The 18,203-nt window shown below is 37.9% G+C and overlaps 2 protein-coding genes and 1 long non-coding RNA gene across 3 annotated transcripts; 2 read left to right on the top strand and 1 right to left on the bottom strand.

The window, feature by feature from the left end:
* The first annotated feature begins 291 nt into the window (after positions 1-291).
* On the top strand, positions 292-5,070 carry LOC148186040 (uncharacterized). Its single transcript, XR_015775398.1, has 3 exons — positions 292-422; positions 2,938-3,005; positions 4,915-5,070. It is a non-coding gene; the product is annotated as an uncharacterized LOC148186040 (long non-coding RNA).
* usp12a (ubiquitin specific peptidase 12a) lies at positions 2,415-10,096 on the bottom strand. Its single transcript, XM_042510341.2, has 9 exons — positions 9,739-10,096; positions 8,189-8,269; positions 7,878-8,091; positions 7,551-7,786; positions 7,118-7,194; positions 6,230-6,313; positions 5,942-6,139; positions 4,140-4,218; positions 2,415-3,296 (listed from the first exon to the last, which is right to left on the bottom strand). The coding sequence occupies exons 1-9, from the start codon at positions 9,784-9,786 to the stop codon at positions 3,195-3,197; spliced, it is 1,119 nt and encodes a 372-aa protein (XP_042366275.1). The 5' UTR covers positions 9,787-10,096; the 3' UTR covers positions 2,415-3,194.
* Positions 10,097-11,027: 931 nt separating this feature from the next.
* Positions 11,028-14,823, top strand: rpl21 (ribosomal protein L21). Its single transcript, XM_042510480.2, has 6 exons — positions 11,028-11,169; positions 11,940-12,018; positions 12,139-12,200; positions 13,217-13,329; positions 14,001-14,151; positions 14,701-14,823. The coding sequence occupies exons 2-6, from the start codon at positions 11,952-11,954 to the stop codon at positions 14,788-14,790; spliced, it is 483 nt and encodes a 160-aa protein (XP_042366414.1). The 5' UTR covers positions 11,028-11,169; positions 11,940-11,951; the 3' UTR covers positions 14,791-14,823.
* The last annotated feature ends 3,380 nt before the right edge of the window (positions 14,824-18,203 follow it).

Genomic DNA, 18,203 nt, shown 5'->3' with positions numbered 1-18,203 from the left:
TGGAACCAGAGGTGCTAAAATGCTAACGTATTTCCAGGTTGTAGGGCTCGTTACTGGGTTTGTCTACAACAGCACTACTAAAAACCCATATTTATTACTAAAAAGAGGGAGAGGTTAGACTTGCTGTTTCTTGTTGTTTCTTTTGTAAATAAGTCAAAACCAAAAAAATCCAAGGCACACTGTTTTGCAAATGTTTAAAAGCCTGTAATATAAATGACACAACAGTCTTCATCGGGGCATGCAGAAAAAAGTGGTAGCTCACAGATATACCGAGGCTGATGTCAGGTGCCAGGCAAATGGAGCGCTAGATAACGGTCACAGGTGCAATCAATAAAGTGAGTGTGCACACAACTCAGGTCAACTCCAACAAAGCAGCAGTGTGCTCGAGACTGGCAAATTCATCACACAACCAGCAACATCAGGTACATTTCACTCATAAACAAATACACAAAATTTGTAAAAGGTACATGAATCCTCAGTATAGGTTCCAATGCTTTACTGAAACTGATCACCTGTAATGAAAGGAGAGATAAATAAGGAGTTTTATTGCTTTCAACTGAAAAAAAAAATGCTTTGGGGTCTTTGTTACACTATAAGAGAGGAATTTACTAAATTATTTAATTTAAAAAAATGATCAATTATTTTGAGATTTTACAATGCAACATCAGAAAAAAATGTTTAAATTCTACTTCTCATGCCTGAGCAGTTTTAGGACTTTTTAAATATCAGTTTAAGTCAATGTAATTTCAGTTAAGGGCTAATTACTATACAAATTAATTGAATGCATTTTAAGACTTTTTAATGATCTGTGGGAACCCTGCTTTTCTTTAAATAGAATTTTTCATTGTATAGGTGTCGAATTAGTTTTAAAACATTAAAAAAATGATCATTTTAGTAAAGTTTCTGAAGCAATTTCAGATACATAAAAAGAAAAAAAACCCCAACATAAAACAAACACAGCATGAAACAATAATACTACAAATGACATTAAATTGTATGAGGGAGATTTAAACAAAGACATAAACATTAGTTTATAGTAATTTTAATACATTACAACATTAGTTTTAATAATACATTTTCCAGTTATTTGAGAGGTCTTAATAGCTTTTCTGTTTGTTGTCATCTTAGAAACAATAAGATTTTTCAGAACATCATCATTGGACCCTTTAAACAGACATGTTGAAACATTTGTTTATCACCCAATCAATCTAATTTTAGCCCACCTGAATAATGCACAGTGCACTCAGCGAATCTGTGCTGCCTGGCTCCAGTTTCAGATATGAAGATGCTGGATGCAGAGACTTGCTCTCCTCCTGCGACGCCCTGCTATTCTGGTCCTGTCTGTGCTATTAACAGAAACCTGATGTGTGTCACCAACCCTCCTCCCTTCTTCCTCTCTCCTGTCCTCCATCTTCTCTCCCTCATCTCTCCATCTTTCTGCAAGGATGGAGCTGGCAAACTTCTGCTGATAATGAACTGATGTGCAACTTGGTGATATTTGGGCCGCATTTAGCTGACCAGGCTCCATGTCGACCCTTTTTTTTTGCATCTGGCTTTTAGGTCTGAATGGATTAAAAATAGCCCCTGTTGCAGTGGGAGAGCAGCAGTACCAGATAGCACCGCTACGGGGCGATGTTGAGCTCCTATGAGTCATCAGTGCGCACCTGTGGGTCACAGAAGAGACAGCACCCTGCCTTTTTATTAAAATCATAGACTGTATTATAATAATAATAATCATCATCTTTTTTACAGTCTATGAATAACATTTGTTTGAAAAAAATTAGTTGCAATAACATGATTTAATATATAATAAAATTTCTTTTAAATAATGTGGAAAAAAAAATAGTTGCAATAACAAGATTTAATATTTGATACAATTTCTTTTAAATAATGTAGAAAAATTTGTTGGACCAATTTAATTTTTGCTAGTAATCAACTTAAAAACATGTTCATTATTATGGTAACAGTACTAAAATTCCTTTAAAATTATGTAAAAAAAATAGTCCCAATAACATGATACAGTCAACTGCATTCATACTTATAATTAAATATATAACACTTAAAAATTCCTTTTAAATAATGTAGAAAAATTATTGGACCAATTTCATGTCACTAGTGATCAACTTAAAAATGTGTTTATGATTATGGTAACACTACATAACACTTTAAAATTCCTTTAAAATAATGTAAAAAAATTAGTTGAAATAACAGGATTTTTATGAGAAGTCAACTGTGTTCATAATTATGATTAAATACATAAAAGTTCCTTTGAAGGTATTCCTTGAAAGTATATGCGGTTATGGCTAATGAAGAGTTTCTACCTACTTGTCTCATTATTTGTAACATTTTTGTATTGACCACTGAATGTGCCATTTTCAAAACTGTTCAAAGTGAAAAAAAAAATCCACCCTGCCTCAATCTTACTGGCTTTATTTCTTTTTCTTTAAAACAGAAAATGATCGCTTTACAACAGGCCTTTTCAAGCAAACCCTCACATTTAACTTGCCAACACCTACAAAACGGTATCAAAAGTGCACCATAGTGTTAATACATCTTCTCAAGGTCTAACAATTTCCATATTATCTTCTTGTTATATTTATACAAATACCATTCTGTACACTGTAGAAATACACGACCCAGCGTGCCCCATACGTGGGACGCTCACCCCCCACCCATCCTCCTTTACATCCATGATCAAAAACATGATCCACTCAGTAAATCGCAGTGCAGAATAGCAGTGTGGGGGGCGAGGACACTGGGCCGATGTTACATCATATGAATTATTAAATACCCATTCAACCCCACACCCAAAGAAAAACCTAATACGGCACTCATACGACCAACCAGTATCTGTACAACCCTCATTCAACGGTTTTTTTTTTTTTAAAAACAATCTTGACACAGTTTTCATTCATCATCGTCTCATTGTCCCGGCAGCAGCGTCCAGCCAGAGTGAAGGGGTCAAAGGGGGATACGGAGGACATGGAGGCGAGGAGGGACAGCTGGTAAGTAAGGGGAACTTCCACGGCTGAGCTGCGGCTCTGAGTGCATAAAAGCACGAGTATGAAACACAGCTGTGCGGGCAGATAGGACACCACGCGGGCTGCTGCGGTGCGTTTATGGTCCGCTTCTCCCCGTAAAGAGGGAACAGAGCATTTCTCCTGGTTTCTGTGGCGAAACACTCGGCTCCACGTTTAGTCTCTGGACTGGTAAAAGAGGATGTAGCCTGACTCAGAGTTCTTGGAGATTTCAGAAGTGAGACCGTAGAATTCTTCTATGGCCTGTGCATCAATTTTCTGCAAGAACAAGAGAGACGACGCAGCAGGGTTAGAAAAAATCAAATCAAATCAGGGTTCCTAAAGATGGAGGCAAGAAGAATTAAGAATTCAATTTAAGACTACTTTTATAATAACCAAAACTGTGTTAGTATGTTAATGTTTTTTATCGGTTTGTATTGTCTGTTGTAATGTATTTGCTCTGTTTGTACCTGCCCAGACTGCAGATGTAAACAAGCTAATAGCTAAATCTGACATGAATCATCACTTCTCTTTTTTAATTAATTAATGTTGAGATTAATGTTTTTATGCATTGTCCTTGTTTAAATAATAATAGTAAAAAAAACAACAACAAATAGAATAATGATAACAAAGAGTTAGGGACAGTATCACCTTAATGTTTATTTAATACAAATTTTTTTTTTTTGGTTAAAATTACAAAATTAGGTGATTTAAAACTTTCTAGAATGGAACACATAAAAAGCAATGAAATTCTATTATAAAGTATCCATTCCATTAAAAAAGCTTTTTTAATTTGATTGGATGTTGTAAATGTATATGAGTGATGTTGGTTTTTCTTTCCTGATATGCTTGAGATTATATTTCATAAAATATTAAAGTAGTAGATATTAATTATTCTGAGATTTTACAATTAAAAAAAAAAGGATCATAATACCTTTGTTCCCATGTCTGAGCTTTTTAGCTTTTTCAAGACTTTTGAAAGACTGATTTAAGACATCTTGATACCAACTGATTATTTAATTAATTTAAGACTTTTTAAGGATCAGCAGAAACCCTGACAAATGTCCTTTGAATACCAAATCAAATATATATATATATTTATATATATATATATAAACTCACCTCTACAATGTCATCATCAAAAAGCAACCAGAAGTCATGACTTTTCACAATGGCGATGTAATGACCCCGGTTTGGACCACTGAAGAGAAACAGAACAGCGTGTTAGCAAACATTAGCCTCTATCATCATATTACACTGACTTTACACACTCACGGCCCACCCACACAGGTGTTTCCTGCTTCCTCGTTCTGTGTGATTTCGACTCCTCCGCAGGACTGTGTGAATGTGTGAACAATTTGTTTTATTGACATCTCTCTGACCTTCCTATTAGGTGGAAACACCTGTGTGGGTGTAAAGGCCGTTAAATGGAGCACAAATCAGTGCAGCTGTGAACAAAAACATTACAAGTTGCAGATGGAGATGGAGAGACTGGTGAAGTCAATGGACAGAATTTCAAAACTTTTTCATAACTTTTCATGATTTTTTTTTCTTCTTGTCAGGCGTTTTTCAAACATAAAAGATTCAAACTTTGTTCAAACATAATTTCAGGTAGCTGGCATACAGGTACCTGAAATAGAGGCTGAATCAAAACATCGTGATGATAAACAAAAGATAACAAATCGACACATAATAGAGTGAGTTTACATCGACAGCTACTGAAAATAGATTCGCCATTACGCTATATTGTAGGTCATCCTCGAAACATGACTTTAACAATTTCACTACCTGCAACAAAATTTCCATGACTTTTCAAAAACATTCAATGATATTCACTAATTCCATGAGTTTTCCATTGCCTGGAAAATGTGATTGTGAAATTCCATGACTTTTCCAGGTATTCCATGACCGTGGGAACCCTGTAAGTCAGACCAGTTCTAGACCGAGGCCGGTGTGGGAAGCCAGTGGGGCAGCGGCGGAGCCCTGTGGCTGTCTTCCAGGCTTTGAGGCACCTCAACCTCCCGTCGAAACCTGCGGTCCCACCCAGATGCTCTCTCAGGTACCAACATCTGGCACCAGCTGATTTCACGAGAATCAGGACTCACTAGTACCAACGTAATGTGGTCGGTGCCGTTAAAACTACCAAGTTCAATAGCCAACCTTAGCAAACACACACACACACGAAAAAACACAAACATGCACACACACACACACACACACCCCGTCCATGCGGTGATGCCCCTTTCATCTCGCCAGCTGCAGGTCTCATAAAACAAGCTTACATGAATGAATTCACCAGCCTTTTTCATACTGTCCCGTGCCCTGTTAGGTGAACATATTGGCCAAAAAGGGGAGACAGTTGATACTGTATCATTTAAGCGCCGCCGTGACATTATGACAACCAGAGTCCCTGATGATGTATGGCCTGAAACCATGACATCAATTTCATTATACGTCTCCCTGCTCTGAAAATAAATCGGAAAAAGGGAGCTGAAATGGAAGTAAAGCTCAAAGCGAGAAGATTCAGACAGATAACAGGACTCCCGACGCACCTGTTTAACTCCATATGAGTTTACTTTCTTTAAGAAACTGATTTAAATTCACAGTCTCAAAGCGCTGGAGTGTGTTTCAGCATGCACGGTGTGAAAAGCAGGGAAACACCTCGCATAAACGCAGACAGACTAACTCCCACTCACACTGGGTCACAGCGGCGCTGAGAAAGAGAACGGCCCAGCTGAACAGTGATGGATGAGGATCTGTGTTTTCTCCTGCTCGCTGTGATTTAGATCCTAACGTGCGTTTATTCTTGTGCCGGTGGGTTCAAATGCATTTTATTATTAGAACAATGATTTGTCTGCCTGTCTCTGGTTGCTGTGGAGACGGTTATAAGGTGTTGTATTCCGGCTGTGTGATCACCTACGCACCTCCCACAATGCACCACCACGGCGACTAGGTCGTACAGCCTCTCAGGATTGGTGGCGTCCCCGGAGGTGTTGAAGAGGCGGAGCTCCAGGGGGAAGACGACGCGATAGGACAGCTTGGTGTAGCGCTGCAGCTGCTCCATGTACTTGAAGCGCTTCAGGTGCAACGCCAAGATCATTGGCAGCTTCTTAACACGCATCCTGCGGCACAAATATGACAGAGTCAGACGCCGAAATTCATTAACACGCGTGTAAAAAAGGCACACATCAAGGATCAACATGGATACTGACCTCTTATGAGCCTCCTGCTTGCTTCTACATTCTTCACAGTAGTATTTGTACTCACTGCACAGTGTTTCTGTGTTGCTGAAACCTCTGAAAGGAGACACAAAAAGAGAATTAGTCAGTGCAGTTATCTACAAATGAATGGATTAAAGGGACAGTTCACCCCTAAATCTCTTCCTTGTCGTGATATTTATCGACGTGCATAGTTTTGATGCGAGTTGATGAGTGTTGGAGATGCGAGTAAAGATTAAAAATGGATTTTTGATTTTGGGGTGAACTGTCCCTTTAATTTCAAAACACTGCATTCTCCTTGTGCAGTTTCCTGAAGGACACAACAGAGTGTATTTTTCATTAAGCTCGTTAAAAACCCAGCATTTAATAAGAGCACTTAATGCAATCTTCTTAAAACTAAACACATAAAATCTTCACATTGAAAAAAATGTTACAACTTAAGGTTACACTGTTAAAATATAAAAGCCTCAATGTCAGTCATTGAGGAGTTTGGATATCGTATTTTTAAACGGGTGGCTAAAAATGCTTTGGAACAAAATTCGTCAGCAGAGCTGCATTTTTATAATTTGATTAAGATAACACTCTTGATTAATTAACCGTTTGGTCTTCAAAGCATTTGAAAATAATTAAACATGTTCAGCACAATGTTCCAGAGCCCAAGGTGACATCTTGAAATTGCTTTTTTTTCTCTAATTAACAGTCCAAACTCCAAAGATATTCAGTTTATCATAATATTAGAGGCAGAAAGGCAACACTTTTGAGAAACTGAGACTAAAAAAATGTTTTTGCATTTTTGCTTTAAAACCACGTTTGGTTAAATTATCATAAAAGTTGTAATTTACTAATTCTGTTGAGCTCCGCTTCTACGTGCGGTTTATTTACCTGAGGCAGTGTGTGATGGAGGTATTCTGTTCGACATCCACAGAAAGGTCCAGAAAGTCCTCATCTTTGCTGCTTATCTGAAGAGGAGAAAAAAGGACGTCAAAATACACTAAAATACTAGAAAAATGAGTAAGCCTTTGGAATATACTAATAAAGCTCTGTAGCCACATGGCAATTAGAATATACGACTGAGTCTGTTGTATTTACCTAAAACATTGTCTGCAATGGCAGAAACTAAAGCACAAAAAAAGCTCTCTGCTCGTGCCAAGGCGCTTCATTTTCAAAGTTTACTAATCCCTGAAATCAGCAGCAGGACGGTTCGACTTGAATGAAAACATGTTTAAACAAGACTCTGGCGACACACAATAGGAGACGTTTGGTGTCAGACACTTAAACTTAATCCCCCTTGTATGAAAACAGCAGCACGGCTTACCGTTTCACAGGTGAGGCAGCGTGTCTCATTGGTCAGAGTGCCTTGGAAGATCTCGTGGACCCAGGTGGGAGCGGGCGTGGCATTGCTGTTGTTGTTCTGAGAGTCCAACGTGCCGTTGGCAAGGCGGCCGTTGGTCTTGTCCTGCTTCCTCTCCTCCTGAAGCAGATCTGCGATGGTGTTGAGCAGGTAGTTCAGGAACTCATGGGCATCCTGCTGCATGTAATTGTCAAAAAGCTCTGAGGAAAAAAGAGCGGAGAGAGAACGTAGAATATCAATTCAGTTATTCCACATGTTCAGCAGGTGTTTCCGGGTCTCTGCTCCTCTTACCATTCTCTTTGCGAAGCCGTGTGATGAACTTCTTGGGTGGTATGACGCCCACTTTCCTCTTCTGGTTGGCAATACTGTGAAACAGGTCGGCCAGGCAGGTGAGCAGGTTCTCCTTCCGCCGAGGCTGACTGCGGTACGCCAATATCTTCTCCCGAAATGGTCGGCAGAAGTACAGAGCCTGCAGCACTGAGTTGCAGTAGCAGGTGTTTCCGAACTAAAATAAGACGAGGAAAGCAGTCGAATCTGTGTTAGTATCAGTCATGTGGAGATTATGCAAAACATTACAAATGCTCAGAGTATCCTTCACTTACATTGACCAGGCCAAAGTAGTGCTCATTGACCGGAAACTGCTCAGATCCAATCTCTTTCTCCAGAGCAGAGGCATTGGCGCCCTGTAGATGCACAGAGTCCAAAAAAAGAATTTTATTTTTTATAAAACGCAATATGATTTAAATTCAGCTATTAGTTTGAACAAAATGATGACAAAAGCACACCAACGTCACTACTGAGTCAGCAGGTAATTGCCAAATTAGATGGCAGCTACTTGGCAGTTCTGAGGTAATTTGTTGTAGCGATAAAACAAAAACTAATGGGTGCTTAAAAACTCCAAGACAAGGCATTTCCCTTACCACCTCCACTCTGCCCTTTAAAGCCATTAGAGCTAAAAGCATGCATCATCTTAAACTGACAGGACATTTAGGTTTACCCTGGCTGGTGCTCAACAGTTACACTCATCCAAAAAAGGTTTTAAGTGTAAAACTCTACTTAAATGGCAAAATCACGTGTCAGAATAGAAAATAGCGAAACACAGATGTTTTAACACAGGACTCGTTGGCTGTTTGGGGAAACATCCCCTCTATGATGTGTTTAAGTTTAACCCTGTAACACCTGGATGAGCATCAGTTTTCTTGTGCTCCATTCAGACCCCTTTCACTTGCATTTTAATCTTCTTCTTTCTTTCTTTTAGAAACACAGGAAAAAAACACAATGAGCAGCTACGAGGGAATATTCTCAAGCAAACAATATTTCTAATTCAAATTCATTCTTCAAATGATTATGTGTTTAAAATTATCTTATAGGAAAAAAGGTGTCTTTTCTAATCTTGTTTCTTTTTTCCTTATCTTTTTTTTCCAGGTAATTTTCTTGCAACTTTTTACTAATATAATGCCTCATTTTTGGGCCATTTTTTGTTAAGTTGCTCATCGCCCTCTTCCCCTGTTTTTTTTAAAAATGCCAATTTGCTCATGTTTCAAAGGGCTAATAGATGCAACATGCAGACGGTAACAAACTGCAGAGTGGACATGGATCTGGAGCGGGTCCACAACTGCGTAGCTAATGTCAAACCATGTCGTCATTGCCTGCGTTAAATATGTGTGGTAGGAAAGGCCAACACGTCAATTTAGCTTTATTTCCACGTTTTTCTCTCAAATTCAGCAGATTAATCGTCTACCAGCCTGAAGTCATCCATTACCCAGCTGTGCTCCAGTTGTGGACAGGAGGTAGCACTGGTTTAGCTTTAAGGCTAGTTAGCTAGTTAGCTGTGAATCCCAGCTGCAGCAGGTGCACTGTCACTGTGCTCAAAGAGGCTGTGATAAATATTAACCAAATAAACAGTCGATGTTTGGGTTAAAATTTAAGCAACACCACAAAGTGTCCATCTACTGCCGTTAGCTAACCCGGATAATGCAGTGGGTGGCTGCTTGCTCTGCTATGCTCGGAAAACTGCTTTGCTAGCACAGACACCAGAATTAACAGCTTTAATTTATAACCACGCGGTTAAAATACCAATCAGAGTGCAGCCACGGTTTCCGTTTCGCCGTATAGCTCGACTAAGGCCAGTATGAGACCGCTGTGCACTCACCATGGTACAAAAAGAGGCAAATTTGGAGACTGTCATTAGGATTTCCATTCGGCTAGCGCCATCTTCAACCACACCGCCTCGCGCTGACAAGACTGGGCTGGCTCCCCTCGTGAGGGCAGGCAAGCGATACTGCTGAGCTCGCGACGACAGGTCCAACAGCCCCAAAAAACGAGAGCATTCACCGCAGGTTGTTTCCGCCTTCGCTTAGTTACGGTCGGTATAGCGGGTCGCTACGTTTTGGGGTATCGGTGTCACACATTGGGACGCTTCTAATCTTCTGAGAAAAACTTATCGAAATCAAAAAAAATGATGTCAAAGTATTTGGTAAAATCACGTCACATAATCACAAAAAGCCCAACTAAAGTTGTGCGCATGCGCATTATTAATAGCTGTTGCACCAATGTACAAAGTCTGAAATTAAAAAAAAAAATTAAAATAATAAATTAATCTATCTAAATATCTGTCATTCCCCCCCAAATGTGAACAATATACGCACTTTTTGTAATCGTGAAGTAGAAACTCTTGAACATGTCTTTTTTCTCAAGATTATTTTTATGTATTTTCTGTATGATTTGAAAATATACTTTTCGAAACCTTTTTTAAACAAAATTAGACATATTACTTATTTTCAAAAAATCTAAATTTCACATCTGATGAAGAGTACGTAACTAATTAATGTATTATTTATAAAAATATTAATTACATAATATAATTTGACTCAAAAAACTACCCTCCTTTTGATATTTTTAGAGATATGATATGATATGATTTTAAAATATACTTTACAATAATTTAAAATTTAAATCTCTAATTTCAAACGAGTGAAAACGATTAGATTACCACCAATTACTACTATTATTACTAATTCCATTTTATAGCAGGCCCTTAATGTTTTATTGTGTTGTGATCCTTCATTTCCTCTACATTTCATTTATGATCCAATTTAATTTCTTTTTTGTTATGAACTATTGTTATACAACTTCTATTTTGAAAATATTGAATGGATTGGTATTAAATGTGTAGGCCTAAATAAAGTTCAAGAGATTTGAAAAATAAAATTTAAAAAAATAGATCCAACAGAAAATAGCTGCAATGTTATTTTAAAACGATTATTTTTTTTCTTTTGTTTTTAGCAGCGTTGCTATATTTTTTCCTTTCTTGTCACTCACCCGAGATAAACAGCAAACTTCAAAAACGTTATAGATCCCAACTGATATGGGACCAGCTTGCGTATGGCAATGGCGCTTAGTTATATATAATAATTTATGACTGAGCTGACTCTGGGTCAGCTGACCACTTGTCACTCCTTTAGGGTGACATTTATTTGGTTCAGGCAACATCGCGGCCTGCCTCAATTCTATTTCACAAGGCGGAGTTTGGGGGCCTTCGCTCTCTCTTTCCGCCGTACCCGCCATCTTGTAGTGACCGGGGGTAAGATCTTCTCCGTGTTAATTGTTATATTCTCCTTTATTATCTAATCATTCGTACATAGTTACATTCATATATGCACCCTAGGTTTCCCTTTACATCTCAGTAGGTTAGTATAGCCCGAAAAAACGTCACAGTTGGTGATATTTTCCGTTGAATGTGAGCGAGAGCAGCAGCGTGGCTCTCCATGTGGGCCCGAGAGGCAGAAAAACGTCCAGAGGAAACTGTGTTTTTCTTTATCAAACTGCTGAAAACGCTGCAGTACAGTCTAACACCGCGTTTTTCGTCGATACGAGGCCGTAAAGAGATTGTTAAACAGCAGATACAGTGCTGCTTGAGGTTACGTCAGTGGTAAAGTTAATCCGAGCTTGACATGTAACGTTATTTTTGTTGCTAGCTTTTACATTAGCACATACTGAAGTTAGAGTAATGATCAGTTTTGTTGTTTAAATTATTAAAACAAACCAAAATCACCTCACGGGGGTGTGATAGGTTTATGCTCGTCCAGTTTTGTTGTCATTCACTATGATTTGCAATTAAATCAATCTGCAATTTTAGCCCGTACAGCAGCTAATATGGGTTTGGGTCCTATAGTGCCTTCAATGAGCTTTTTGACAGTTTTCCTTATCCTGTGGCGTAATTAGCTAAGCTTATGGTAGATCTTATGATTGCCAGACTGTATTCACATGTGATATTACACATTTAAATCATGTTGACATTGGAAGAAAATGTTATGGTTATATTAGTAATAATTATAGTTTATTTTCTCCTAGTAATCAGGCATCATGACGAACACCAGAGGCAAGAGGAGGGGGACCAGGTACATGTTCAGCAGGCCATTTCGCAAGCATGGTGAGTCCAAATTTAAGGGGTATTTTTGACCACACTTAAGTGAATTCCCTTTTAAATGATGGTAGTGGGAAATTAGTGTGCCAAATAACATCAATTAATCGGTTTGATTTTACTTCACAGGCCCAATCCCTCTGTCCACGTACATGCGTATCTACAAGAAGGGTGACATTGTTGACATCAAGGTAAGACGCAGCATATTTGTTGTAGTGTTGGGTGCTATAATGGTTCATCTGGTATATTGGATATAAAGCATCTATTTGATTTAATTTTTTTATACACTGTCATGCTGATGCGTAGCTGCATCGCTTCACAATAAGCGCTACGTTGGCTACAAACTTCATACTTTCCTTCTTACTTAGGGTTAACTTCATAACAAAAAAAAAATAACCCACAAATAACTCCAGCAACACAAAACAGCCAGGTACACAACGAAGTGTGACAAAGAATTTGTAAAACACTAATAATTGTGCATTTATAAAATGAAACCTCCGAATGGCGTGCTGGGTACAGCTCGCTAGTTAGCTAGTAAACATAACGGTCTTTTAACAGCTGGGAGCAGCTCTGCTGCTGCAGTACATTCAAGATCAGGGAAAAATACTGTGATGTACTGTGAAACCGCAGGAATTTATTAAACTAATGTTAGGTCATACTGCCCAGCATTATGTGTTCACTAATGTTCTTGTCTCAGTGTCATTCATTTATTTAGACCTGAAAATCGTTTTTAGTGCGAGCCTTCATTTACAATGTCCAGCAGATTAAAAATAATGAAATGCAAGAATAACAAAAAAATAGTAAAAGATAAAATGGGCATAATCAATCAGCAACGCTAACTTCAAAATGAGTTAAAACAGGTGCCGTCAGTGAGTGAAACTGCGAGGTAAATTCAGGCCTTTGCACACAGGTCACAGGAGTCACTAGTTAGGTATTTAAATCTATCCTGAGGTTGTATTCTGTATCTAAAGTCATCTTCCTAAATGTTTGGAGATGTAGTAAAATGTACTTTAAACTGTGACATTACTGTAATTTCAGACTGGGTCAATGAAGGTGCAGCTGACTGAATATGTTTAATGACAGCTTTACCTACACTCACGTTGCAACTGTTTTAACACTTACTGCTTCTGTGTTTTGACAACTTATTTGTGACAAGTGAATTTCGTTGTTGCAGAGTAATACATTGTTACATGTGATTTCTTTTCAGGGCACAGGTACCATTCAGAAGGGTATGCCTCACAAGTGCTACCATGGCAAAACAGGACGTGTCTATAACGTTACCCAACATGCTGTCGGCATTATTGTCAACAAGCAGGTCAAGTAAGTACAAAGTGGCATTTAATTTATGACATTAAAGTACGCGCGCTTATGTAACTTTGAGCTGGCACACAAAAACTTCTTAAAACTAATACATTATTTAAAGACCTTCTATTCTTGAGGTAAAGAGGAGATGGTAGGAGGATCCGTTTGTGATTTGGCATCCAGTTTTCAGTTGTTAAACCAGTGAATCCAGATACCAGTGGCGTCGTCGTCATGGACCTGACGGGGGTCATGTAGGCCACTCTGGTATTTTCTTCTATATCAGGCCAGTTTAAAATGGGTCAAAGAAGTCTTTGATTTCCCATTAAAAAACACTTGTGATGAGCATTTCGCAGATCGTCATTGTTATAATTTTGACATTTTTTTTGTGTCTTGGCTTCAGTCTTCGATGTGTACTCGTACAAATACTTCATCTAAAAAGAGGGATGTGACCCCATCTTCACTTTGCCACCAGGATTGTTCATGTCCTCAGTGGTCATTCATGTGGGGAAAAGTATTTCATCCTTACACACCCCGAGTCTAACTCCTGTTTGACCTGGGGCTGTATTGAGGAGACAGCAGACGGGTGCAGATATTTAAATGGAGATGCTTTTAGCCAAAACTACCTGTAAAATTGTGTTTTTTTTATTTGACGTGTTTGATATGAACTCTATTTTTTTTCTCATGCACAGGGGCAAGATCCTGGCCAAGAGGATTAACGTGCGCATTGAGCATGTGAAGCACTCAAAGAGCAGGGACAGTTTCCTGCAGCGCGTCAAAGCAAACGAGGCCAGGAAGATGGAGGCCAAGCAGAAGGGCAGCTGGGTGGAGCTGAAGCGACAGGTACGGCATGAAGCATCGACTTACAGGGATTTTTATGAAAAGGAGAAAAAAGTAATTGAGAAAATATATTCTGTAGTGAAGGAAGTCCTTCAGTTGCAGTGATTTTACTAATACTTTTATTATACATTGATTAAAACCATTTAGAATTGAAATCACATTTATATTACTTTCATAAGATTTGCATTTCAATCAACATGTACAAACATACAAGAGTGCACTCAGAACAGAACAACATTGAAATGAGGCAAATTACAAAACAATAAAGTTAGAAAAGTTACCAAAAAAAAGTATAAAATTAGCTGATGACAATCATGATAAAAAATAAATAAAAACAATATTGAAATATATATATAATATGGCATATAGCAATCATTTCTATAACATTTTAATGTCTGGAGTTTTTTTAAAATGTGAAAGCATACCAGTCTAAATACATTAAAGTATGCTGTGAATAAATTACTAATAATGCTCAAGAATTTTTTTCTATTGCAGTCTTTTGTCATTATCAATTGATTATTTTAAATTCTTCTTTTTTTCTGTCTCCAATAGCCCGCTCCTCCCCGTGACGCTCACTTTGTCAGCACCAAGAAGAACGTGCCACAGCTGCTGGAGCCCATCCCCTACGAGTTCATGGCATAAAGTGCTTATCAAAATAAAAATATTTGTACACACGCCGCGTGTCATCTTGTCATCTGTTAACACATTTGAATGGTGATGAAGAGCCATGATGTGCTGTCGCTCAGTGATGATTCTCCTCCTTTGATTGCTAAATGAAAACAAATGCACTTTACATTTCACCGGCGATCTGAGAGTGACGGCCCTCATGTCACAAGCATTTCACATCTCACCATTAACTCCTGTCTGGTCTGCAAAGTTTAATCTGTTTGCACCGTGAATTAAACAGTTCCAACCAAGCAAATTGATTGACATATCTCTATAATAAATTCATTTGGATTTTCCATAGATGGAAAATTTCCATAGATGCTACACTGTGTTTAATTATGGGGGAATTTATGAAATGATGCAGAAAACAAATAGCCATTAAAAAATAAACATTGACGATTTCACTCGGTGTCACCATCACAGTTTTCTTTAATAATACTTTATATATATATTCTCCAATCTCCTTATACACTGTATACTGACAATAAAGAGCATTCTGATTCTGATATATATATATATATATAAAGTTGTGCCAACAGGTGGAATGAGGACATTTTTTCCCAACCTACCACTAACATGGAAAATAAATTTGAACTGCATGTCAGGTTGATTTTATATGTTCTCAAGGTATCAGACAGTGACATGTATAATATACTCCGTGTACTCTGTCCCAGGTTTGCAGTGCATGCCACAGAGTGTACTGTGCATGTGCAGTAGGTGGCGCTGTGCACCAGGATAAGTGTCAGGTTTAGATGAACAGCAACAGCGCCCTGAATTGGGATGTCAGTGGGACTAATGAGTGAACAGAGTTAGCTCAGGTGTTTGGGTGTTGGGCAGACCATGATTTAACAGTTTCCTTTAATTTCACCTAACCTCTGTGATATTCCCCTTCTATCTGTACACAACTTCATATTCAGAAAACTAATAATTTGACTTGCATAGAACTTTTAAAATGAGGAGAATAAAGGGTTTTGCTGTGTAATTTATACAATATTGTACAACAAAAACAGGATAATGGATAACCTAATATTCAAAAATGAAATACTGATATACGCATTTGTAAATATTGTGTAAATATTCCAGCACCTCAAATCATTTCCGTTTCCAATTGCTTTTTCAAGATTTAATAAGTGTAATTGCTCTTTTTGTACAACTTCATACACTTGTGATTGCAGACTGTATTGCTTCACCCTTTTTTTAGTGTAATTCATTTGCAAAAAAATGCACGGTAACAAAAGTAAACATGAATGTGACTAATAGCTTTCTTCTCTCTTTTTTCATTTTTAAAAAAAGATATTGCAATATTATCGTTAACTATACAACCAAAGAAAATTGATTTGATTTCTTTTTAAAAACACGGGTAGAGGGCAACAAGGCTCATAACAAGGAAGACATTACTAAAGGGAGACATAACAAGGCTCCAAATTAGCAAGACATTACTAAAATGTTGTAAGAAAATTACCTGAAAATAAGCAAAATGAATAAATAAATAAAATATAAAGAAAAAAGAAGTGCTGAAAATAAAAATATACATGTATGGATCTATTTTATATATTTTATTATACTTAAATTTTAAATTTTTCCAAGTTGTTCATTGCCTTTTTTCCCTGATTTTTACTACAAAAAATCAACAACAAACAAACAAACAAAAAACATTTCATAGAAGTGAGAATAGTAATTTAAAACAATTAAATGAAGTTTCTTTGTCAACGTTTTTAGTTGTTTTTGTAAATCAGTGGGTTATAGTGGATCGTCATGTAAGGTGACATTTTGGCAAAAATCCTCTAATTGTCAGGTACATTATGTTTGTTTTTTGTTTTGTTTTTTTAATTAAAATATGTAGAGCCTATTAGTCAAACCTCTCTGTGTGTGTGTGTGTGTGTGTGTGTGTGTGTGTGTGTGTGTGTGTGTGTGTGGCCTGTCATGGTTTGTGTGTGGACCACTTGATGTGTGCTGTTTAATCAGTGGAGGCTGAATGGCTGGCTGGTTATGTGACAAATAGGTTATCTCATCGCACCTCAGTACTTTACCCAATATTTACACGAGTTAGGACCAGTTTACAGAGATAGGGAGCAGCTGACAGGATGGAGTGTGTGTATGCATGTGCATGCGTGTGTGTGTGTGTGTGTGTGTGTGTGAGAGAGCGAGACAGAGATCAGGAGGGGGAAGGCCAACAGTGCATCAGTCCAAGGATTATATTTAATTTCTGTGGATGCATCACTTAGATTTTCATGCAGTAGAAGAGATCTCTTCTTATCTCTTTTCATAAATGTGAAAGAAGTGAAGTATAAAAAAAGAGGAAAGAAACTAAATGAATATTGTAATCCCGTCCTGGACAATGGTTTCACCCCTTTAACCTTGTAGGCCTAAGGTCAGGGGATTCAGACACAGGTCTTATCAGGATGGAGTAATAAGTATCCAACAATATGAGGAGGGAGAACCAGGAAAAACGGATGGAAAAATAAAATGCAATCAGTCAATGAGCGGGTTGGCAGCCAAAGCCCTCCGTATTGATCTGGATTTTGCTCCTAGTATTTAGATAAGGCAAATGGTGCCTCTATGTTTTAGTATATTCCCACAGTTTATATCAGCATATAAGTATCTGTTATTATAGTTTCCAAGCTGAAACTTGAATTAAGTTGTTTTTTGTTTTTGTTTTTTTTATGAATAAACTCGCCCCAGGCATGGAAATATTTGATTTTGGTAACTTTTTTTTTTTTTAAAGATTTTTTTTTTTTTCTTTTTGGCTTTTGCCTTTATTGGAGATAGGACAACTTTAGCATGAAAGGGGGAACGAGAGGGGATAACATGCAGCAAAGGGCTAAGGCCGGAATCAAACCCACGGCCGCTGCAGCGAGGACATAGCCTCTGTACATGGGGTGCCTGCTCTACCAACTGAGCTACTGGATGCCCCAATTTTGGCAACTCTTTTACCTTTATTGGACTACATTGATCTGCTTTTTATGAATGCATCTGACCAGTGCCTAAAGAAGCGCGATACTGTGTACCATTGTGCTTTACATTGTATCATTGGCTGTGGAAATCGTCCACACCACTGTACACTGTGCGCTACTGCTAAATTCTCTGTCCGTTCTCAGACTTGTGCATTGGTTGCTTTGTGTATATAAATCTCTGCTTGGGCTGATTCCTTTTTATTTGTGTATGCACATGTGTACAAACCAAAACCAGTGTGGCCTGCGCTCTTCTACAAATGTTGATCTCCTACGTTCAAACAGAATTCGGCCAAAAAAGCTTTCAAATATGCCCCCTGATCTTAGAATAATTTACAGAAGGACCTAAAACTGTCTAAATCTAAGTCAATTTTAAAGTATCAAGAAAAATCACTGTAAGTCAGTGTGATTGCTAATCAGACAGTCAGTTAAAGCAGA

Source organism: Plectropomus leopardus, chromosome 21, assembly GCF_026936395.1.
Source record: "Plectropomus leopardus strain MGB_pleo_1.0 chromosome 21, ASM2693639v1, whole genome shotgun sequence".
Lineage (NCBI taxonomy): Eukaryota > Metazoa > Chordata > Actinopteri > Perciformes > Serranidae > Plectropomus > Plectropomus leopardus.
This window is presented reverse-complemented; position numbering and strand designations above follow the sequence as displayed.